The sequence below is a fragment of the Lolium rigidum genome, chromosome 3, assembly GCF_022539505.1.
Source record: "Lolium rigidum isolate FL_2022 chromosome 3, APGP_CSIRO_Lrig_0.1, whole genome shotgun sequence".
In the NCBI taxonomy this organism is placed as follows: domain Eukaryota; kingdom Viridiplantae; phylum Streptophyta; class Magnoliopsida; order Poales; family Poaceae; genus Lolium; species Lolium rigidum.
The window spans coordinates 110,156,204-110,179,536 of record NC_061510.1 but is presented as its reverse complement, the minus strand read 5'-3'; the positions used below and the strand labels follow the sequence as shown (position 1 = coordinate 110,179,536).

General features: G+C 44.2%; 3 protein-coding genes across 3 annotated transcripts in view; all 3 read right to left on the bottom strand.

The window, feature by feature from the left end:
* The window catches only part of LOC124702164 (serine/threonine protein kinase OSK4-like), a 26,050-nt gene extending 19,624 nt beyond the window's left edge, over positions 1-6,426 (bottom strand). The window contains exon 1 of the mRNA XM_047234278.1: positions 6,343-6,426. The gene's annotated coding sequence lies outside the window, so the exon portion shown is untranslated. The remainder of the gene's footprint in view (positions 1-6,342) is intronic.
* On the bottom strand, positions 875-6,456 carry LOC124702163 (serine/threonine protein kinase OSK4). The gene is made up of 11 exons (XM_047234276.1): positions 6,343-6,456; positions 4,559-4,747; positions 4,076-4,260; positions 3,492-3,674; positions 3,269-3,400; positions 2,984-3,169; positions 2,333-2,422; positions 2,180-2,260; positions 1,953-2,093; positions 1,644-1,874; positions 875-1,335 (listed from the first exon to the last, which is right to left on the bottom strand). Exons 2-11 carry the CDS (start codon positions 4,740-4,742, stop codon positions 1,222-1,224), a joined length of 1,527 nt encoding a protein of 508 aa, XP_047090232.1. The 5' UTR covers positions 4,743-4,747; positions 6,343-6,456; the 3' UTR covers positions 875-1,221.
* Positions 6,457-18,340: 11,884 nt separating this feature from the next.
* Positions 18,341-20,554, bottom strand: LOC124695340. The gene is made up of 5 exons (XM_047228196.1): positions 20,527-20,554; positions 20,310-20,448; positions 19,578-20,211; positions 18,484-19,270; positions 18,341-18,399 (listed from the first exon to the last, which is right to left on the bottom strand). The coding sequence occupies exons 1-5, from the start codon at positions 20,552-20,554 to the stop codon at positions 18,341-18,343; spliced, it is 1,647 nt and encodes a 548-aa protein (XP_047084152.1).
* Positions 20,555-23,333: the final 2,779 nt, after the last annotated feature.

Sequence of the window (23,333 nt, the reverse complement as noted above, 5' to 3'; positions counted from 1 at the left end):
GTGTGTCGTCCGCTTGAGCCAAATAGCTAGGGTTGCTCATTTGTTAGCTAGCTTAACAAGGAAAGATCTGTGAGTGCTTGGCATGATGAACTACTACCAGTTTTCTTAACCCCGAACCTTGTTGGGTCATATGACAATTATTGCTAGCTAATGAAGCCCTATTGATATCTAAGGAAAACAAGGACCAACTGTGAACCCTACTAACAAGCAAAGCGGTCAAAAGCTTCATTGGACTCTATTTCCTTGCCTTTGGTGTGTTTGTGGGGATACACTACTGGTCCAGCACTCCAAACAGACAGATCTATCTACGCCAACTCGGAGACTTAGAATGAATTATGCAGTCCATGGAGCAGATCGACTTGAGGCCTAGGGTTGGGAGACAGTAGAATGCAAGGCCAATACATGCTCTGCTCCGCCGCCAATGGCTCACACAGACACTAGGAGCACTCGCTATCAGCGGCTGCCACTCGCTGTGATGGATAGACATTTCACATGCACGGAAGCAGAGAAACAAGGGGACATACCTTTGTCCCATATTAGGGCTACTTTGATTCATAGAATTTTTATAAGTATTGTATAGGATTCAAGTTCTATGGAAGGTTTTCTATGGAAGTTGTTGATTCAGAGGAACATATTTCAAAGGAACTAATCTCATAGAAATGTTCTATTGTAAAATTTTCATAAGAAAGAAACATTAGATCATAATTTATGGAAAGTTTCTTCACTATAATCAAAGGTAACTACTCTGCCTATAGGATTCAGGTAGACTCTTATCCTATGGATCAAAGGAGCCCTAATAGAGTTGCAGCATGGAGAACTTCAATGCACAAGCACAACCACTACGTTCGACAGTAAGATTAACATAAACCAACCATTATGTTCAATAGTAAGATTAATATAAACCAGATCCCATATACATATTACGAAAGCTTAGGCTGCAGCAGCATCACCAGCAGTGCTGCAGGCCACGGAATCAGCAAGGATTCGCCCACATGCCTCACCACAGCCTACTTACTACACAAGTCTTATCATCACCATTGACCTTTTGGTGCTTGACACAAGACTAGTCACTCAAACAACACGGTTCGCTGTCAGGGACTGGGTAAAAAGAACACGACGAAACACACCTATTTACATGGATTCATTTATTCATCGTTGCAGTGATGAAACCACACGCGATATAAATATGTCTTGCTATTCACCGCTCAGCCAGAAGAGGCGCTATAGAACCCTAAGGTTGGTAAGGAATGACGCACAGAAGTCCAGGAAAAGGAGCTGAGGTCCAGTAATTCTCTGCATGTCCAGCAGGTACTTGTCATCCCTGGTCTTGTAAAGCTGAAGAAGATACAAAAAAAACAAATTAATTGCTAAATACAAAGCATATAATAGTGCCATCTGGCTAATAGTAACACCTGAAGTATACCGACAGTAGGTTAAATATGCAGACTATATGACAATGAAACAAACAGATGACTGAATGAAATAGGGGATATACTGGTCAACTTTTGCCACAGCGACAAGGTTATTTTTTCTAACAGGCCCAATTGCTGAAGACAATATTTAGTAGAAAATCAACTTTTTTTTCTCTATTCTTGGAAGTCTGGAATAAAATTAAGTTAGTATTAGAAGGTAAAATTTCACACCTGGATTTCGAACTTGAGCACAGCAGGTAGCCTTCCATTTACGTCGCCATTATCCATGATGGTAGAGTCATCAATGAAGCTGTGGTTGGCATCTAACATATCACTAACCTGAGGAAACCCAGGGCACCACCTGCATTTCATGTTGTAATGTCCATTCTTCTTCCAGCAGACATTTAATTCTTGAAGTGACTTCAGAACCTCAATCATTATCTCACGTGGGTGAGCCCGGGACTGTTGGATAAGTGATGCATTAATTTAATAGATGAATATCACAACACAAAGAGAAGTAAAATGAGCAATGTGTAAGACCTGAAGACCCAGAGCCCATTTTCTTTCAACTGGATAATATGGCCGCAGGCCACTGCCATGAGAACCACTGCTTCCTGGAAGATACTGCCTGGAACTTGAACTTGCTGATTCCAATGAAGCAAGCTGATTATAACTCCTATCCTATAGTACCATCCATTCAGATAGTTAATAATGCTCAAACCTTTAATGAATTAAGCAAGGTCCAGATGATGCAAATGTGGACTAACCACTGATTGATGTTCTGCTCCCAGATAGCCACTAGTAGCTCGGAACCGATTGTCCAAGAGTAAGTAATATGCAACAGTTGCCTGGAAGCATTATCTAACGTTAATTATGAAATAATTGAATGTAATGAACCGCTGACTTTTGTTTTCATATACCTCATTTTGTAGCCTATTGCACAGTGATTCACACACATGGTCTTTGTCATATCCCAGGTTGATAACATCTTGAAGTGTATCTTCATCAATCTTCATAAATGGAAATATAGGAAATCAGCATATCATTGCAGTGAAAATGACATTAGAGAGTTCACTAGTAAAAGAACAAATTAATGCATAACAGCGGCCATTACAAGGATGTGCTACTTTTGCATCCTGTGAAGATACATTTTGAGCCACAACTTATGGCGATTGATTTTTATAATATTATGTAAGTTAAATATTATTATAAAATTATACCCATAAAAGCTATTTCATGACAAAAGTATCAAACTTAGTTGTTCCTGCGATCCATTCAAGTTCTGATATATATGTTTTTTGGAAAAGGAAGTTCATTTATATATTGATTAGTGGATAAAGTTTGAAATGTTTTACAATGCACATATAAGATTATACCCATAAAAGCTACTTCATGACAGAAGTATCGAACTTAGTGTTCCTGCGATGCATCCAAGTTCTGATATATTTTTATTTTTTTGGAATTGAGGTTCATTTATTTATTAATTGGTGGATAGAGTTTGAAATGTTTTACAGTGCCAGTGCAGATATGATATAGTAGTAGTCACTTAAAATGTGAAATAGATGAGATACCATTTTGGCTTGCTGTGCTGTGTCTGGTGGAGGCACTGCCAAGTAGCGAGGAAGGCGATACTGAAACCACGGATGCTCTCGGATTTCAGGAATTGTGATTCTCTTCATAGGATCAACAACAAGCATTCTTGGGATCAAATCCCTTGCAAGAGCAGATAAATGACTTGGAAGGATATAGATACCTCCCTGGAATACCAAACAGAGGGGATCAAATCTCCAGATCAAAAGAGTATGCTACAGTCCAGCCAAGGTCCAACTTAGTCTATATAGTATGTGCTGTCTCACCTTTATCTTTTTGAAGAGGTTGGGAATATTGTCATCATCAAATGGAAGAGTACCACAAAGAAGAGCATACAGGATAACTCCGCAGCTCCAAACATCAACCTCAGGTCCAGCATACAGTTTACCTGAGATAACCTGCGCAGGTAGAGATGCCAAGCTATTCAAAACAGACAGCGTGTAAAGAAGCATGGAGATAAAGACTCCAGGAATACCAATAGAAGAATACCTCTGGAGCAGCATAATTTGGACTCCCACAGCTCGTCTTCAAAAAATGTCCATCGTGCATGACATTACTCAACCCAAAGTCAGCAAGTTTAACATTATATTTGGAATCAAGTAACAGATTTTCTGGCTTTAGATCACGATGAACAACCATATTTCTGTGGCAGTACTCAACACCAGATATAATCTGCTCAAGAAATTTTAATAAAACCTAATGAGACAAAGCATAAATATGCATTCACTAGATCAGAAAGAAGAATTTATATTACTCATTTGCCTTCAAAAGGATATATCATTTCTAGATATGTTTTAAAACACAATATCATTTAAGTAGCGATACTAAGACCATATAGGCATCAAGACCACGCCATTTTTTAACCAGTTCAACTCAAGAGAAAAAAACAATGTGGCAACTGTCAGGAGCTAAAAAATAGTCAACAGGTGCAAACTGAGACAATTGACTACAGCATGCACAGTAAGCACATGAGGACCATGGATGAATGTGGATACTGGACAATTGGACAGCATGTTCATACATTTTGATTGTTCAAACATGTTGCTGCATGTTAATAAGAGCAAAAGGAGCACCTGCTGGAAAATTCGGCGAGCCTCATCTTCCTGTAGCCTGCCTTTTTCCACAATGCAGTCAAATAGCTCACCATACTTGCAATATTCCATCACAACAAATATGTCTGTAGGTGTGTAGATGACCTCATAAAGCCGGATGATATGGGGGTGAATAAACAACCTCAGTATCTTGATTTCTCTCTTTGCTGGAAGCAGGATATAAGAAAAACAAATAGAAACATAGCATTAGCCATTCAGCCTGTAAGGCAATTCCAGTTCCAGCTGCTAATATTACTAACTCAAAGCAACAACAGAAGGTGAACTTTCTTCTTAACCAAAACTGAATGTACCCTGGACTAATTGCAATTTACATCGACTAATGGATTGGGTGGGAATCTGGAACACCACGCTCACAGGTCTGACCCTCTTAAAATCTTGAGCAAGCAAAGGATGAAAAGCAAAATTTAGAAAACAGCGTGGTCTATTTGAACCAAGGAGACATACCCTTCTCTTCCATTTCCATAGTTCTCATTTGACGACGGTTGAGGATCTTTATAGCAACCTTGTGTCCTGTATGCTTGTGCTCTGCAATCTTGACTTTTCCAAATGTGCCGATACCTAATGTTCTGCCCAGATTGTAGTTCTTTAACGCGTCAGAATGCCCGCCTCCTCTAGTGCTCCCATCCATTTTCACTGTGGCAATTACGAAACAACATAAATTATATACGTGATTCAGGAAACAACTTCATATTTCAGTCAAAAGATTGATCACCCCTTTTAAGTGGTAAAAAACTATCCTCAAGGTATGAGTTACGCTGGATATTTTTGATCACGAATAATATGGAACATTTACAGTGTCAACGCAATTTCGAGAATATTACCATGAATAAAAGATGGTTGGCTAGATCACAGCACACAGTTATTATTGTTCTATTAAGGCATCTGCGGCGAATATTAACTGCCACTTGGCTTTCCATCTTTGTATCTTTTTTGTAACAATACATAATTCTTGAGCAGCGATCAGCAACTAACAAGTACTCCCTCCAATTGGTTTTAATTGGCGCTGCACCGCCTACTCGTATATGCATGCCACGCATGTACTCCGCGTCGATTAAAACAGATGGGAGGTAGTATCTTGTATCAAGCAGGATCATAGTCTATTAATTAACGTAAGAAACTGCATGCAAAGGTTTCTTAAAAAGGCTCCCTGGTACCATGACTACACATGCGTGGTAGAGATGAAATAGATGTACTCCGTCCGTCCAAAAAAGGACGTCCCGGGTTTGTCTAAATTTGGATGTATCTGAATTTAGACAAATTTTCGGGACGGGGTGGTGATACTACAAATGATACAATGAATGCATTTTTTTTTTTTGACATAATACAATGAATGCATTTCACCAAACAGATGGAGCCGAAGCCCGGTAGGGATCAATAAATGGTAGGTTCTGGTCGGTATAATTAGTTGTGTGCACAAATAAATAGATACTGTAATAATAAAGAGATAATACTCCATCCGTCCCGAAAAGGATGCCTGATTTGCCAGAATTTGGATGCATCTAAATGCAGACAAATTTTGGAGATATTATTTTCGGGACAGAGGGAGTGCTACAAATGATGCAATGAATGCATTCACCAAACAGGCCGAGCTGAAGCACGAGTAGTAGGGATCAATAAATGGCAGGTTCTTGTCGTTATAATTAGTTGTGTGCATAAATAAATAAAAATAAATAAATAAACAGTGTGGTGAAATGATGGTGGCTTAGCAGCAACACATGAATCTGCTAGCGTCTTGTCATCCGAAACGTGGCGGTATCGGTATCGGTATCGGAATCAGAATCAGAATCTCCCGCACAGTAAATTTGGGGGAAAAAGTAGGATCGGCCGACCAACCGATTATTAGGCGATAATCAAGGTTTGATGAACCAACAGGAAGCGAATGTTGGGCGACGGATCTGGGGCGAAATCTCCCGGAAGAGACGGGAAGGGAACGGGGGAAGAGCAGAGGACTAGTTGACTCCGCTGATCAGGTGCTGCGCCCGGCGAAATGGGCACACAAACAAAATTCCCCAGCGAACGAAGCCGCGGATTCAGCTCGCGGTCCAGCCCCCAACCTCGGCAGGCGGCGGCCGGAACCCAGAGCTGGGGCGATCCACCCCCCGCTCCCCACGACCACGAGCAGCTACTACTACGGTACTACCCAATCATGAACAAGCAATCGCACAAACCCCAGAGAGCCGAGAAAGGGAAGAAATCTAGGAAATTAGGAGGAGGATCGGATGCCTTACCTGGCGAAGCCCCCCGGGGTCAACCGCCTGGGGGTCGGGTGGGGGAGGGGAAGCAGGCGACTCGGAGGAGACGAGGAGAGCACCGAGTGGAGGTTTTGGGTCTGGCTGGCTGGCTGCTCAGGCCGAGGGGGGAGGGAGGGGAGGCTTTGGGGTGGAGCTTAGTTTTTAAGGGCGAGTTGCTGGGGGGGCCGGAGTGGACGGCGTAACCGGGGAAAGGGAAGGCCGTCACGCTTGCGTGCGTGCGTGTCGCCTCGGCCGCGCGCCGCTTGCTGGCTTTTCGTTTGTCGTTTTCCCCTCCCTCGCCCGTCGTTGTCCGTCGCATGTATCCCTCCGTCGCCGGTTGCGTGGCGCGCTTTGGGACGGCAGGAGGATGGTGGAGGGTGGTCGCCGGGGCGGGTGCCGGCGGAAAAGGGCGAGCGCGGTGACGCGGATCCGACGCCGCGGCCGCGCGGCGTTGGACGGACGGACGGAACGTGCGTGACGGGACCGTTAGATTTGGGTTTGGGCGCGCGTGCGTGCGTGCGTGCGCACTGTTTTCTCACTCTCCTCTTCGCACGTGTTTCTTGTTTGCTTTCCGGTGGTGTCTCGCGGCCCGTGGCTCTCCACGGCTTGGCTGCTTTGGGCATGCGAGAGCATCTCCCCCCTGCATCCCCTAAACGGCGTCAGTCAAACGCGCCGAACGGGAAAAACAGCAAGCCGACCCACCGAACAACGAGTGGGAAGGAAATAACGTGGCCCACCGAACGATGAGTGGAAAAGCGATAATCTGACCCACCGAACAACGAGAGGAAAAGCAACAAGTTGACCCACCGAACAACGGAGGAGGGGGGAGGCAACAAGCTAACCCACCGAACAACAAGGGGGAACGCAACAAACCGACCCACCGACCAGCGAGGCAAAAGCAATAAACTGACCCACCGAACAACGAGGGAGAAAGCAACAAACCGACCCACCGAAAAACGTGGGGAAAAGCAATAAACTAACCCACCGAACAACGAGGGAGGAAGGCAACAAACCGACCCACCGAACAACAGGGCAAAAGCAATAAATTGACCCACCGAACAACGAGGGAGGAAGGCAACAAACCGACCCACCGAACAACGAGGGGGGAAGCAACAAACCGACCAACCCAACAACAGGGCAAAAGCAACAAACCGACCCACCGAACAACGGGGCAAAAGCAATAAACTGACCCACCGAAAAAACATGGGGAAAAGCAACAAGCTGACCCACCGAACAACAATATGACCCACCGAACCGGCCGTGATGACCATGTTGTAGAGCCAAAAGCGAGAGAGAAAAGAAGTAAAAGAGGACAAAATATTCGAAGTGTACATTGATGTCACCTTTCGCCATGGCGGTGGCCAGGATGACCGAGGCCAAGGTATTTCAGGAAAAAAATTCCTCCCTTTATTGCGTAATAAACTTAGAATATTTTTCGTGAATAACAAGAGCCATGTCGTGCAATATTAGGAGGGAACACATTTCGCGCAATATTAGAGGGAAGCAAAGAAATACAACATGACAAGCTGACCCACCGAACCATCCGCGATAATCAAGTGGTAGATCAAATAGAGGGAGAGAGATAGAGAGAGGTCAAAGAGGATAAAACCTTCGGCATGGAGTTTGATGTCACCATTCACGAGGGAGTTGGCCACCATTAGTGTTCTCACATGCTTTGGAATATTTTTTAGTTCCACTCTTTACCGTGTGATAAAAGATCAAATTTCTTGGCTATAAAGAAGAAGATACACATATCACCATAGTAAATACATAGCTTTTGTTCTCGATTGTTCTTGAGTTTTTTCACGAATAACATGAGTGTTCCCGTGCAATATTATCAGATAGCACATGTGGAGTAGAAGGAAATAAAATTTTATGTACAACGGGGGTAAATGCAACAAGGTGACCAACCGAACAGGCCGTCATGACCATGTGGTAGAGCCAAAAGCAAGAGAGAAAGATGTAAAAAGGACAAAATCTTTGACGTGCAGGTTGATGTCACCTTTCCCCATGGAGGTGGCCATGATGGCTGAGGCCAAGGTTTTTTTGGAAAAAATTATGTTCCTTCCTTTATTGTGTGACAAAGGCTTAATTTTCTTGCCTTGAAAGAACAGATACATAGCATCGGAGTAAATGTAGTGTTCTTTTCTTTTAGTGTTCTTAGAAGTTTTTTGTGAATAACAAGAGCCATGTCGTGCAATATTAGAAGGGAACATATCTTGCGCAATATTAGAGGGAAACAAAAATTATTTAAAACATGAGGAAAAAAGCAACATGATGACTCACTGGACCATTCATGATGATCAAATGGTAGAGCAAAGAGAGAAAGAGAGATGCGGGGAGAGAAGGGTAAAAAGGACAAAATCTTAGGCATGGAGGTTGAATTCATGATGACGTTGGGACTCCAAGTGCAGAGTGTTGTGTCAGCAGAGTATTTTCCCACAATGGTGACTCGAGAGTTATATCGAACTCTCGGGAAATGGAAGCAAAGAGTTGTTTCTCCCTCTCTTCTTCTAGCAATCCTTCAAAATAAAATAAAGTCGTGTGTCCCCAACTCCACCGTGTGGTTATCAAACATAAGGTTTCGTGTAAGTAAAAGTAAAATAAAGCAGTAACTAGAGTAAAGTAAACTAAGAAAAAAACTGTAAAGGTTTGTTTGTTTTGGGGTTTTGAATACAAATAAGATAACTAAATATTTTTGTATTTTTAGATTAAAATAATGCTGCAAATAAAAAGTAAGATCAATGCAATGGAAAGTAGTTTCTTATGATTAAAATTGGACCGAAGTTCATGGGTTCACTTGACTATTCTCTCTTTTAAATTGTAGTGGACAATAACAATTCATCAATGAGATATAAAGAAAATAACTTCAACGTGTGTAAGATACGCATTCATATGGGCATCACGTCCTAACATAGAGATGATGCAACACATCTCTCTTGTACCCCTGTGCGGTTTCTTGGCTTCTTCTTCATCTTCTTGAGTCACCATGGCAAAGTACTCCGGCTGTTTCTAGCCACGTGGAGCTTGATGCATGTATGAATCATAGCTTTCATCATACGAGTCGTAAGACGGCTCTCGCTTCTTTGGGCTAAGACCTTGAGCTTCACGCTTGTCATCCTCAAGTGACGAAGTCTAAAAGCTGTCCCATGACGGAGGCATGAGGCCGAAAGATTTCCCTTTTCCTAGAGCTAAGTAATGCATCCGGTGATGAAGAATTGAAAGGATAAAAAAATGAGGGGCTTTTGGAAGCCTTATTAGGGGTGAAGCAGAAAGAAATCTCGTGGGTTTGGAGTTTATGGTGGCAAAAAAAAGAATCTCAACAATATAGAAACATATAGACTTAAAAAACTAAATTCTAGGCAGCACGAACCGTCCGCCCGTACCCGATATCTAGCCAAAAATCAGGACAAATAAAGTTAGTTCGAGAATTCGGTACGGGCAGGTTCGAACCGTACCGCCTGGTCGTACCGATTACCGACATAAGAAAGGCGGCGCAGTTTTTCTCTTTTTTTTACTAACAAAACGAAGCAAAAAAGCTGATGTAATGCATGTACTGAAAATTGTGTCTGGAAACGTTATTTCCAAGAAAGATTCCATAGAAAATGGCGATCAACCATACGGACAAATGCGGTCATACCGTTCGCCCGTACCGGTATCGAAATTGGAAAACCATCTTACGAAAAACATCCAGTAAGTTTAGCGACCACCTGGTACGGGCAAATCTAGTCATACCGCCCAGCCTGTAACGAGGTCGCGAAAATGTCTTCCAGCTCAGAAAATTGCATAGACCTCGAAAACGCGTGCAAATGAAAGGAAAGCTCAGGTGATATCCGTTGTGGTGGGTTAGTCACCCAAATTGCTTACGTCAGCCGTTTCCAGCTGCCTACAAGCAACCAGGTCATGTGCAGTAAGTATTTGGATGCTAACCATATGCTAGCATCAAGTTCCTTGGAGTTTACAGGGAAAACAACCATCTTTGTGCTTATCAGTTTTATTTTGAGGTTAGCAGTGAAATAGTCCAGGAGTTGTTGCCATTCTCTGGTGCTTTTGATTTTCCAGGGAAGAACACTTGGGTGCTTTCACCGGAGGAGTTCCATGCTTTGAGGGTAGCGGCTGGACGAGCGCCTGCCCCAGGAGGAGACGCTGCTTGGGAGCAACATAATGATCAAGCTGGAAACGATGACCAACAGTGAGGAGGCCAGGGATGGGACGATGATACGTCTCCAACGTATCTATAATTTCTGATGTTCCATGCTAGTTTTATGATAATACCTACATGTTTTGCTCACACTTTATGATGATTTCATGCATTTTCCGGAACTAACCTATTAACAAGATGCCGAAGTGTCAGTTCCTGTTTTCTGCTGTTTTTGGTTCCAGAAAGGCTGTTCGGGCAATATTCTCGGAATTCGACGAAACGAAGGCCAAATATCTTATTTTTTCCGGAAGGTTCCAGAACACCGAAGGAGAGTCGGGGGCGGGCCAGGGGGCCACCACACCACACCTGGGCGCGGGCCCAGGCCTGGCCGCGCCACCAGGTGGTGTAGAAGGAAATAATATTTTATGTACAACGGGGGTAAATGCAACAAGGTGACCAACCGAACAGGCCGTCATGACCATGTGGTAGAGCCAAAAGCAAGAGAGAAAGATGTAAAAAGGACAAAATCTTTGACGTGCAGGTTGATGTCACCTTTCCCCATGGAGGTGGCCATGATGGCTGAGGCCAAGGTTTTTTTGGAAAAAATTATGTTTCTTCCTCTATTGTGTGACAAAGGCTTAATTTTCTTGCCTTGAAAGCACAGATACATAACATCGGAGTAAATGCAGTGTTCTTTTCTTTTAGTGTTCTTAGAAGTTTTTTGTGAATAACAAGAGCCATGTCGTGCAATATTAGAAGGGATCATATCTTGCGCAATATTAGAGGGAAACAAAAAATTATTTAAAACATGAGGAAAAAAGCAACATGATGACTCACTGAACCATTCATGATGATCAAATGGTAGAGCAAAGAGAGAAAGAGAGATGCGGGGAGAGAAGGGTAAAAAGGACAAAATCTTAGGCATGGAGGTTGAATTCATGATGACGTTGGGACTCCAAGTGCAGAGTGTTGTGTCAGCAGAGTATTTTCCCACAATGGTTACTCGAGGGTTATATCGAACTCTCGGGGAATGGAAGTAAAGAGTTATTTCTCCATCTCTTCTTCTAGCAATCCTGCAAAATAAAATAAAGCCTTGTGGCCCCAACTCCACCGTGTGGTTTTCAAACACAAGGTTTCGTGTAAGTAATAGTAAAATAAAGCAGTAACGAGAGTAAAGTAAACTAAAAAAAAGTAAAGTAAACTAAGTAAAAGCGGTAAATGTTTGTTTATTTTGGGGTTTTGAATGCAAATAAGATAACTAAATATTTTTGTATTTTCGAATTAAAATAGTTCTGCAAATAAAAAGTAAGATAAATGCAATGGAAAGAATTTCTTATGATTAAAATTGGACCGGATTCATGGATTCACTTGACTATTCTCTCTTTTAAGTTGTAGTGGCAATAACAATTCATCAATGAGTTATAAATAAAATAACTTCAACATGTGTAAGATTGCATTCATATGGGCATCACGTTCTAACATAGAGATGATGCAACACATCTCTCTTATACTCCACAAGAAAGGAAAAATGATGCGGCCCGACCTTCGGTCTTCACCGCATCATATGCTTCATCGCCAAGACGACACGCAAAGGTGAATCTTCTCCTTTATGTGTGTCTACTATCGCCTATGTGGAACAATATACTACTTCATACTCCAACATATATTGATGATAGGAACTCGACGACAAGTACGGAGGGAAGAGAGGATGCCATGGAGACCCGAGGACGCAAGGCCGATATCACGGAGGCATGGAAGAGAAGGAGGAAGAGGAGCTGGAAGCTCCAGGGCCGGCACTGCCGCCCACCATAGGCCGGCACTGCCGCCGACCTCGGCACTGCCGGCTGGAGTGTCCCGGCACTGCCGCCAAGCCACCAGCTCGACGCCCGCGCCGGCACTGCCGCCCGTGAAGGCCGGCACTGCCGCCCCCACAAGCCAACATTGAATCTGGGCCGTTCGTCTGCCCATCTGTGGCCCTGGCTGTTTGTACCCAATGACCAAACTACCCCTCCTTAGTGGTTCCCTGTAAATAGGCACCCACCCCCACCTTCATTAGGATAGAGATGAATTGACAGAACTTGGCTTATGCCTCCACCATCCCTCTGGGATTAGGGAAACCACCTCCTTAGATTACGATCTATTGTATCACTCGATCTCCTTGTCGAATCCTTGTGATCTCTTTGGTGACTTCTATCAATTGTTGCTCTTTTGCTTGCACTTCTGCCTTTGGGTCTTTTGCTTGCACTTCTATCAACCTTGGTCTTTTCACCCTTCTAGATCCCTAGGATTTCGATTCGCCGATCTTTCTCTCGGGACTTCTACCTTGTGTCTTTTCCTTGAGAGCTTCTATCGGGAAGGTGGTTCGGGCCTTCGAGAACAAACCGGATTGTATCGGGTTATTTGTGCGTGTGTTCATCGTGTTCTTGTGTTCATCCCTCACCCCCCCCCCCTCGTGTTCTTGGTCGAATTTGTGAGATCGGGCAACCCACACGGGCTCAGCCCGTATCAAAAAAACTTCAAGCAATCTTGTATTAAGAATTAACATAGTATAGCCATAGGTACTTTGACATGATGCTTGAATATCAAATATGCTACCTTGAACAAACAAGATCATCACTTTTGTCACGTGATTAACATAGCACATGCATTCACTTTATCCCTAGTGAGATAGCAAAAAAAGGCAAAATCATAATAGATCATGAATTTGTTATCACTATCCAATCAATAAAACCATGATATTCCATCTAACACACACATCATCCCACACACGTTTTGCATAAAAGTTGGATCAGAACCAATACTTAAGAACGTGGTACATAATATGCATCTACCAATACATCTTACACAAAGTAGAGTCAAATCTCATAGCATCATATCATAAAAAAAAGATCCACCACATAGGTATTACATATATGATTATAATCATGTTGGGAGCTCATATGGCACTAAGAACTATGAAGAACATGAGAGAAATAGATCAAGCTACTACCACATACCTGTAGTCCAGAGGTGGACTATCACCCCTTGATCATAGTGATGATGATGAAGACGTTGGAGAAGGTGGATATTCCTCTGGCGGCGGCTGGCGGAGTTTCCCCCTCCAATCTTCTCTACTGCAGCCTCTATTTTCGTGTTTCTGTGTTTCCGCGATGCTCCCCTCCAAAGAACCCTTGGGGGTCATATATATAGTGGTTTTTAGGTCAAAATACGTCGGTTCACGAGAGAACCAAGCAGATTTGGCGATCGACGGCTGAAAGAGAGGGGGTGGCGCGCGATGTTCATATTGGATGCAAAGATTGATCAAGTTCAGAAGAGGTAGATGCCGGTCGTGTGCCATCCACGAGCAAGACGTACTTGAAAGTAGAGAAAATGGGAGAGAGATAAATATCACGATGAGAGCTCCCATGTGGCCGGCCAAACCAAACCTAGATCTGCCTACTGGAACCCTCTCGCGGCAAAGTGGCACATCGGTTGAGACAGCAGGAGCACCAAACCCAGATCTTCCTACCGGAACTCTACGGCAGCGAATTGGCACACCAAGCACATAACAACATGAGCGGAAAATTTAGGCAACATCGGCATGGCGTGTGCAGCATTTGGCCGTAATTAGATCGAACAGGACCAATGAAGAGGCGCCCCATGGGGCGCCCCAACCACTAGTACCTAAAAAGAACAAAGGATATGTATCTTGTCTATGGAGGATGTGAAGAGAGGCTTGCTGTAAAGGGTTACACTAATGCAAGATTTGACACTAATACAGATGACTCGAAATCTCAGTCAGGATATGTGCTCATGGTGAATGGAGGCACGGTGAGATGGAGGAGCAAAAAACAAGCCACGATTGCTCAATCTACGATGGAGTTAGAGTACATAGCTGCTTCGGATGCGGGGAACGAGGCTGTTTGGCTGAGGAAGTTCATCATTGAACTAGGAGTGTTCCCGATATGCATGACCATGTTTCTATGATAACATAAACACCATTGCAAATATAAAGACCCAAGGTCTCACTCTGTGGCCAAACATATTCCCGATGTTATAATGTGATAAGGCAGTATGTCCATGACAATGAAGTAAATATTTGCAAAATATATATGGATCTAAATGTTGTGGATCCACTGACGAAATATCTACCACAAGTGAAGCATTATTAGCACCAAGAGTCAATGTGTGTTAGACTTTTGCCAAGCCTAAACTAGTTTATTTGCATCCTAGTGCAAGTGGGAGACTGTTGGCCGGATATATGTCCTAGAGGCAAATAAATAAAGATGTTTTATTGTAAAATATGTAATGTTCATGATAAGTTTTATGCCATGCTATAATTGTATTAAGCGGAAAAATTAATGCATGTGTGGTATGTAAACAAAACCAAGTCCCTAGTAAAATAGTCCGTTGATTAATGGATGATCAAGGTTCCCTGATCATGGACATTTATGTTAATTAATAATAGAGTCATGCCATTGAATGAATGATGTGATGGACTCACACCCAATGAAAGTATTCCTATGTGATCCAGTCACATAGTTTAGCATTGTTGTACTAGAAAACGTTGTAACCTAACCCTTAAATTGTGAGGCCATATCTAATCACTATCACGTACTGGAGGCTGCTTTGACAACATCAATCCTCACACCGTAAAGAAGTGATCACAAACATGTTTCTTAGGTATTCCAAAGGGAATCTTTCAAAAAAAAGGTATTCCAAAGGGATGGGTTGAGCGTGTGTGTTAAGAGCGGGATTTGTCCACCCGCTTGACAAACAGATACTCTAGGCCCACTCGGTGACATTAGATCTATAAAGCTTGCAAGCATGTGACTAGGTCACGGAGATGTGATATCACGGGAACGAGTTGAACACGTTTGTCTGTAACGAGATCGAACTAGGTATAGAGGGTACCAAAGATCAGTAAGGGACAAACTAGGTATCATGAGATAAAGGGAATAGGACTCGACGTTGTGGTTCAAGCGACAAGGATATTTCGTGGAAAGCGTAGGGACCATTGTGGTTTTCCGGAACCCTGGTGGTCATTGATCGAAGGGGTGTCTCGATCATGTATGCGCATTTCAGAACCCGTAGGGTGGCACGCTTAAGGGTATATAAGACGCTTAGAGAATAATTTGGGATCATCGGAGTAATAAGAGAGAACTCCAGAATTTTTCCGGGGAGATATCGGAAGAAGTTATGGAGTCTATGAATTGTCCAGAGATTTAATAAATACGTTTTACTATTTATTTGGTGGAATTAAATATTAAAAATGATTTAAATAATGAGGTACCCCCTAATGGGCCACCATGTCGTAGCCCACTAGGGGCGCGCCAAGCCCCAAGGGGAGGAGGTGGCTGGCGGCCCACCCCAAACCCTAGGGCAGGCGACAACGGGGAGGGGGGGCAGCGCATGAGGTGGATGCCCCACCTCCCATCCCCATATATAAAGAGAGCCCCTCTCTTCCTCATTCACCCCTTGGCTCATTGCCTCTCTCTCTCCCTCTCTTCCTCATATGTGGTTCCCAAGTTTTGGGATGAGCATATGGGGTGAGATCTCTCCACATACACACGTCGTCATGCTACTGGAATCTCGGTTCGGATCTTCTACTCTGCTGCTTCGTTGGACCGGAGCTCGGCGGACGTCTATACACCGTACATGTGTAGAACTACAATGTGCTGCAACAGTTGGAGCACTTCATCGACTATATGTCCACTCGATCTTGAGATCGGCATCGTTGTACACCTTCATAAATAATATTTCGTTCGAAACGTAACACTTTCGGTATTCAAGGGTATGAATACCGAAACTCCTTCGTTTAGATCTGCATAGAATAGATCTTAGCTATGTTATTCTGTCGGTAGGAGATTTTTTGTTTTTGCTACGGAACCCTACATTTTGAAGTAGCGGTGGATTTGCCAAATTGGAGCTGATTTCTATATTTATTTATATGGAATTGCCAAACAAAGAATTAAGTCCAGATTGACGGATTTGCATCACGAGGAGTTATAATTGAAGTTGCAACTCAAATATTTAAACCGCGTGTGAGTTGTAACTAAAAAATTGGTTCACATAGTAAAAAGTATTCACTCGATAAAAAATGTATTTATATAGTGCAACACTATAGGAATTACATCACTTGACTAAGATTCTCACCGAGTGAGAATTAGTTACTGGCAGCTTGCCCATCTAAGGCTTGAGTTTTAATCTGGAAAATTCTGTTCAAATATGCAAAACATGCGTATGATTCATTTTTTTTGTAAATTCCAGACTTGCGTGTTTATTTCTGAACTATCTTTAAATGTTAACATCACATCGCTCTGTTGGTTAAAGCTAAAGTAATGCAGCGGTAACATCTATACGCCCCCTTCCCGTCAAAAAACATCTATACGCCCAGGATCTTGTATCTAACGTGCCACTTCGTACCACCGTAGGGTCAAGAAGGATCGGATGCCAACTAGTTATGTAACTTGTATCAGTCAAATCAAGGTGGTTTGTTTGGCAATCGAAGCAAGTAGTAGTTTCCAACTATTCCGACGGGTCGGTTTCACAGCTGGCCCGTACGTGTCCGTCTCAGTCAATCATTGTCATCCATGACCATGATCTAGCCCTGCCGCTGCATACCATGGCGAGGCCGCGACGGCTTCCACGACGGGTGCGATGCGCCGGCGCTGTAACTCTGTGTACCTCGCGCCGATCCTGCAGCCCGCGGCGTTGGCGATTCCTGTCGAAGTGTCGAGCACTCGAGCTGACGGACTTGAGCTTTCCGTGGTGCACCATTGCTCCTGCTCTGCCGTCAAACTTCTTCATCTTGCTATCTTCTTTTTCGGTTTGCCGGCCTTGCCCATCGCAATCACAGAGTCGCCCATGGAAAATGGTGTACTAATATTTTCTTTTTGTCGAGGAACTCACTTCTACTCATATGAACAACTGTGAGTTATAAAAATTATTATGATACGATAATTCATATGATATGTACTATTACAAGGTTTGGAACTTCTTCAAATAAAAAGTCAGGGGCATACACCTCATCAATTGACACGACTAGTTCATGATATAATCAAGAGAGAGTATTCACACGGCCATAGGCAGAACTCTGCTTACGACCTTCATGTCAACATGAAACCCAAAGGTCTGGTTGATATCCATATCAACCAACAAGACCACACCACTCGAACCATTATGCTAAGCAAGCACACGCTGTAAACACTAAGACTGAAAAGCCCACAAAGATCATCACAGTACGATGATCATTACCCATAAAAAAGCAGAGCAAACTAAGCAAGTCGGAGCTCCAAACTAGCTAACCACAGCATACACGCCAAATCAAGCTAACAACCATTAACTTCATATTAGCAAAGCTCATTGGGGTTGTCGTGACTCCAACTCCAGCAGCTAATGGATCTGAAAAGAATGAAACGTTTGCTCCGAGTTATATTTCTAAAATGTAGTGTCATTATTGCCTGAATAGTAAAGAAGGTTCACGATTGCGTAAACTGTGAAATAATCTTTTTATTCGAAATTTCTAAGACAAAAGAATTATTCTACTTTGGGTCATTATTTAACAACATGAATAGTTGTTTGGCCAGAAAACAAACTGTAATTATATTCGTGTATTGAGAGAAAACAGTAACCATTTTTTCCAAAGATGCTTAAAATAACTATTGAGATGCTCGACGAATTGATGTAGTGCCGTTGTAAAGAGGTTTGCGATTTGTAGCACTAGAATAATGCAATGGCAAGCTGGCAGCACTCAAGCAAGATACACTAGGTGCATGGATAAGCACATCCTATGCAAATATGGAACTATAGATCTGTTACTATATCACTAGTTTTGCAACAGCAGAAGATGGTGGTAGCAGAATTATAAGTTCATTAACGCACCTCACCAACTGCAGCATGCTCCCCATGTTCTTTCAGTTCCAGCGGATCATCTGCGTGGTGCTCTAGTTAGAAGATAGAACATAGCTAATCTGAACGACCAAGTCAAAGACAAAGTTCTGGAAATGTTAAGTTACCTAAAGCATAGCAGTCAGATTCCCCTTCTTGAATCACTTTGCTCGAATCACCAGCTCCAGCTGTAGCATTATGCTCCCCGTCAGAGCGGCCACCCGATGACATCCGCTTTGATGGCTGCCCTCTTGTGGAGGACTTCTTGTAAGAAGGGCAACTGGACGTGAGTCTCTTCAGTGTGACACTGCCAAACGGAGACTTCTTGTCAAAGGGGCTACCGGATGATAAGCGCTTTGCAGATAAGCTCCTTGCAGAGGGAGACAGTTTATCTAAATGGCTCTCTGACGAGAGTCGTCTTTCAGGCGATCCCCTTGGTGCAGGGGATTCCTTCGAGCTCAACTTATTGATGGAGGAGCGGCAGGCTGACTGGATGATTTCATCCTCACAAGGAACTTCCACACCAACATCCTTTTCGAGATCAGAATGCTCTTTCACTAGCCGGTCTACGATGACAGCTTCACAATCATCAAATTCGAAACTTTCATCCAGCTTCCTTTCAAAGCTCGGTTGATCCATTTGTTCCTCTCCTTGTTTGACAATGTTTACTTCTACCATATCAACTTCACCAGCACAATCACAATCCGAGCATTCATGCACAAGTGTGAGAGCATCAAGCTTGTTGTCAACTGTCTCAAGTGTATCCAACTTTTCAGACGCATCAATGTCAAACTTTGGCTGGTTCACGGCCATGCCATGGGCAAGGCGAAGCTCGTCAAATAGAGGGGTCAGAGTGCTAGCACTCTCATGGCGGACCACGTAGTTCCTGAGCTCAGCTTGAATCCTGTGTAATGGCTGCCCACAAAAATAAACACATGTTTACTGTCAGTAAGAAGTAAGAAAATCAACTTTGAGTAGCACTAATCATGCAGCCAGTGTACAGTACAAAATGAAAGAAGCCCATATTGTTGATGCTCATGCTCGACAGTTGGCTATCGTAACACAAATCACAAAATAAATCAACCTCTTCAATCAACTGAAAGTAATACTTTTCCAGGTCCGAAAGGAACAACTAACTCTTAAAATTGCACATTAGAGTAATGAAACGTTTGGCATGGCTGTCAGATAAAATGTTCGGCAAGACCGTCGTTTGAAGTCTTACCTGAGCTTGGCATTCAAACGCGAGGCGAAAGAAGGCCGCAGAGACACCGTGCTTGCCAGCAGACTCGGCGAGACGGATATGCGCCAGCCAGTAGTCGGCAGACTCGAGCGGATGGAGCGTGCAGCTGCTGCAATTCTGAGCGCTAAAGAAGGGCGTCTCTGGAGCCGCAACCTTGGCCGGCCCCTTCTCCAGGGCCTTCACACGCACCATCGGGGTGTGCCCAGCAGCGGCGTCTTCGGTGGAAAAAGCTTTGCTGACCTTGTTCCCGCTTCCAGGTGCCGCGACGGCCGCCGGCGCCGGGTCATCCTGGAAGCTCACCTTGTGGGTCTTCTTCTTGGGTTTCGCGTCCGGGTCAGGGCCTGGGCAAGCTTTCTTCAGGGGCTTTGCTGCGGGACGAGACGGCCTCGCCGCCCTGGCCGGATTCGGGGGCGACAGCTTCGAAGGCTTCTGGGCAGGCGGCGGCGAGACCTTTGTAGGCTTCGCCAGCAGCGGTGGTGACGCCTTTGTGGGCTTCGCCAGCGGCGGTGGCGACGCCTTCACAGGCTTCTGCGGAGGGGGCGGCGACACCTTTGCAGGCGCCGGCTTCTCCGCCAGCGAGTTGCTGCTCCGGACGGTGCCGAAAACGCGCCGTGTCCTGAAGACAACCAACATAATAATAATCTCAGTAAGCAAAACGAGCAGGCTTACGACGCGCAAACAAACAAATCTAGAGACGCAGGCAGCGGAACATACCGCGGCTGGGGAGCGGCCCCCGCGGAGACGCCGGCGGGCGAGGACTTCTTGGCTACAGTCTTCCCGCGCGCGGTGGCGACGGTCTTGGGCTTCGGCGGCGCCGCGCTCTTGGCCGGCGCGGCGGCCGGCCGCCGCTTCGCTGTAAAGACAACCAAGCCCCGGAATTGGTATGCAGGGGTGGGATCTTGAAGGGAGTGGGGCGGGGCCGGGTTCTTACCTCGGAAGGGGGTGGGGTGGGGATCCATGGCCGAGGAGCGACGTACGGGGAGGAAGGAGGAGGTCGAGGAGCGGGCGGTGTTTGAGCGATGGATGGATGGAAATGGCGACGGAGATGCGGGGGAGCGGGCGGTGCTGGGGTTGATGGAAACTTGCGAGATGGGGAAAGTGGGGAGGTGGGGGGAGTTGCCGTTGGAGAATGGTGTGTTCGAAATATTTTGAACTGGCTTTCCCTTCCGCTCCGACAGGCGGGCGGTTGTTTCGCTGGGCTTGATATTAGTTGGGCTTTACCAGGAGAAGGTTGGGATGCCCGTTTGGGGTCCATCAAACTGACCCTGCAATACTCAAAGCTGCGTCGATGGTCTTGGCTCTAGCTGCTGATCTTCAGCTCACACCAGTTTTTTTTTTTTGAAACGAGAGCTCACACCAGTTTTAGGCGAGATTGCGCCCGACTAACGAGAAAATATAGTACAGAGGGAGGCGCACGGCAAAGGGATCTCCCACGGTAGAGAGAGGTGCACGATAGAGGGAGGCGCACGGCAAAGGGAGAGCCTTTGGGGAAATTTTGACAGATCAAACCACCTGCCCCAGTGAAATACCAGAAAGGACCACCTCTGAGTGCAAATGTCAAAACTACCATGGCGGCACGTCGCACATGCCGTCATAGCCGGTGGCGGCAGGACTTGCCGCCGTGAGTGGTGGTGGCACGTTGGGCAGCTTCGTCTACGACGCCGGGTGGTGGGCCCTGCCGCCACTGGCTGTGGCGGCACGCTGATGTGGCAACATGCCACCACCGGCTGTGGCGGCACGTTGACGTGGCATGTTGCCACATCAGCGTGCCGCCACAGCCGGTGGCGGCAGGGCCCACCACCCAGTGTTCGTCCAACGTGCCACCACCACTCACGGCGACAAGTCCTGCCGCCACCGGCTACGGCGGCATGTGCGACGTGTCGCTTGGCCAGCGTGCCGCCATGGTAGTTTTGACATTTGCACTCAGAGGTGGTCCTTTCTGGCATTTCACTGAGGCAGGTGGTTTGATCTGTCAAGATTTCAGCCTTTGGGTGGTGCACGTCAAAGGACAGCCTTTGCCATGTGCAGGTGCACGACAAAGTGTCCTAACGGGACCCACCAGTGACGCGTCTCGTCCGGGACAGCGTCAAGTGCTTTTCTGTGCCGTGAAGGGAAGCAAGGCGCACGGCAAAGACTTTGCTGTGCATTTTTGTCGATGCACACGGCAAATATACGTTTGCCATCCCGCTTGTTGCCTTGCCGTGCGATTTGCCGTGTAACCATGCACGGCAAAGGTTTTACCGTGCACTTTTAAGGCTTTGTTCGTGCACTTACAGCTACACGGCAAATCACTGATTTCCTGTAGTGATAGACCTTATATTTCAGACTTTTTTAAAGTATATGACTTATATCGAAATGAAGGGAGTATGATTTAACTCAGATCACTATTGAACTTCTGCTTGTTTATTATTCACCTAAGCAGCATGCCAAATTGAATACCGTGATGTTATTTAGTGCTAACTTGGTAAAATGAAGTTTTCCTAAATAGTATTTATCACACAGTAACTAAAAAAATGATATCTTGGACAGCAATGGAAAAAAATATTTGTTAAATTTGTCATCAAGTTTCACTTATGAAAAAAAATCTCTAGTGAAAAATATCTTTTAAAATCCAACTTTCTTGTACGACAGTAAAATAAAGTTTTTAAGTCACCATGGTGTGCATGCTCTTAAGCGTACGATTATCTTTAGCTACATATTTTCTACATATATGGAATATTTTGGGATATTTATTTCAAATCTTATCCTCGTATTAAATATTGCTCCTTCATTTCACAGTATTTGAAATTCTAGCTTTTCTTTCCTAAGTCAAGCTTCTTAAAGTTTGATCAAGTCTGTTACCAAAAACAAGTTAGGAAATTTTTAAAAAAGGTGACAATGCCGAGAAAAGAAAATAATTTCCATTTTATATCAAAATATAGGATGTTGTGATACTTCCAATTGATTCTAGCCCACGTGTGATCTCACTTATTTGCTTCTTTTGAAGCTTGCATGATTATCAAGTCAAGACAAAATTGTACTATTTGACGAGTCTTCCCATTGACATGCACAAAATTAATAAAGAACAAAAAAATTAAAAAATTAAAACATGTATCTATCGTGCCATAAAAACAAGTCTATTCACATAATGAGAAACAAAAACATTTTTTTACTATGGATAGTAGTCAAAGGTCCTATCCATAGAACATCATGACTTTCTTGCAATGTTTCTTATATTTCAAATATATGTTCTATTTAAATTTAAAAATGCATTTTATTTTACTATCATTTGGTTATTTGATTCATTTAACATGGTTTCGTGTGCAGAATCCATTTGTTAATTAATCTTATGGACCAAGGTAGGGCACAAGGGGCACAAAGACGTGGAAAGGTAGGCTTAAGCATCCCCTATTCTTTAGTGTAAGCTATCACAACATAAATAATATATAGTTATAATTTTGTTAAGTAGGCAATGTACCATTTCCTTATGTGATATATAGAATGCCTAAGAAACAATCAAGGTCCTCACCAATTGGCAAACCTAAGAAGCGTGAGTACATCACATGGTTTCTATAGAATGTTGTAGGCCGCTCAGAAATGCTAAAAGTTGCTATGTGTCAACCCACCTGCATCCGGTGTAGAGTAAATCGGCATCTCTCAACCATACATAGAAATGATTACCATTTATTCATTAGTAATACGGTTTCACTCAAGGATGGAGGGGCGCGCCGCGGGGGGGGGGGGGGGAGGCAAGTGCCC

Bases quoted from the DNA above. Each gene is read 5' to 3' on its own strand.
- LOC124702163 (XM_047234276.1), bottom strand. From the start codon at position 4,742: ATGGATGGGAGCACTAGAGGAGGCGGGCATTCTGACGCGTTAAAGAAC. The intron at 3,401-3,491 runs GTATTCTTCTAT...CTACCTGCGCAG, and splicing joins CAAATTATGCTGCTCCAGAG to GTTATCTCAGGTAAACTGTA. The intron at 1,875-1,952 runs GTCTTACACATT...CTTATCCAACAG, and splicing joins AATGGGCTCTGGGTCTTCAG to TCCCGGGCTCACCCACGTGA.
- LOC124695340 (XM_047228196.1), bottom strand. From the start codon at position 20,554: ATGGATCCCCACCCCACCCCCTTCCGAG. The intron at 19,271-19,577 runs GTAAGACTTCAA...TTTTGTGGGCAG, and splicing joins CGTTTGAATGCCAAGCTCAG to CCATTACACAGGATTCAAGC. The intron at 18,400-18,483 runs GTAACTTAACAT...AGCACCACGCAG, and splicing joins ATCTGACTGCTATGCTTTAG to ATGATCCGCTGGAACTGAAA.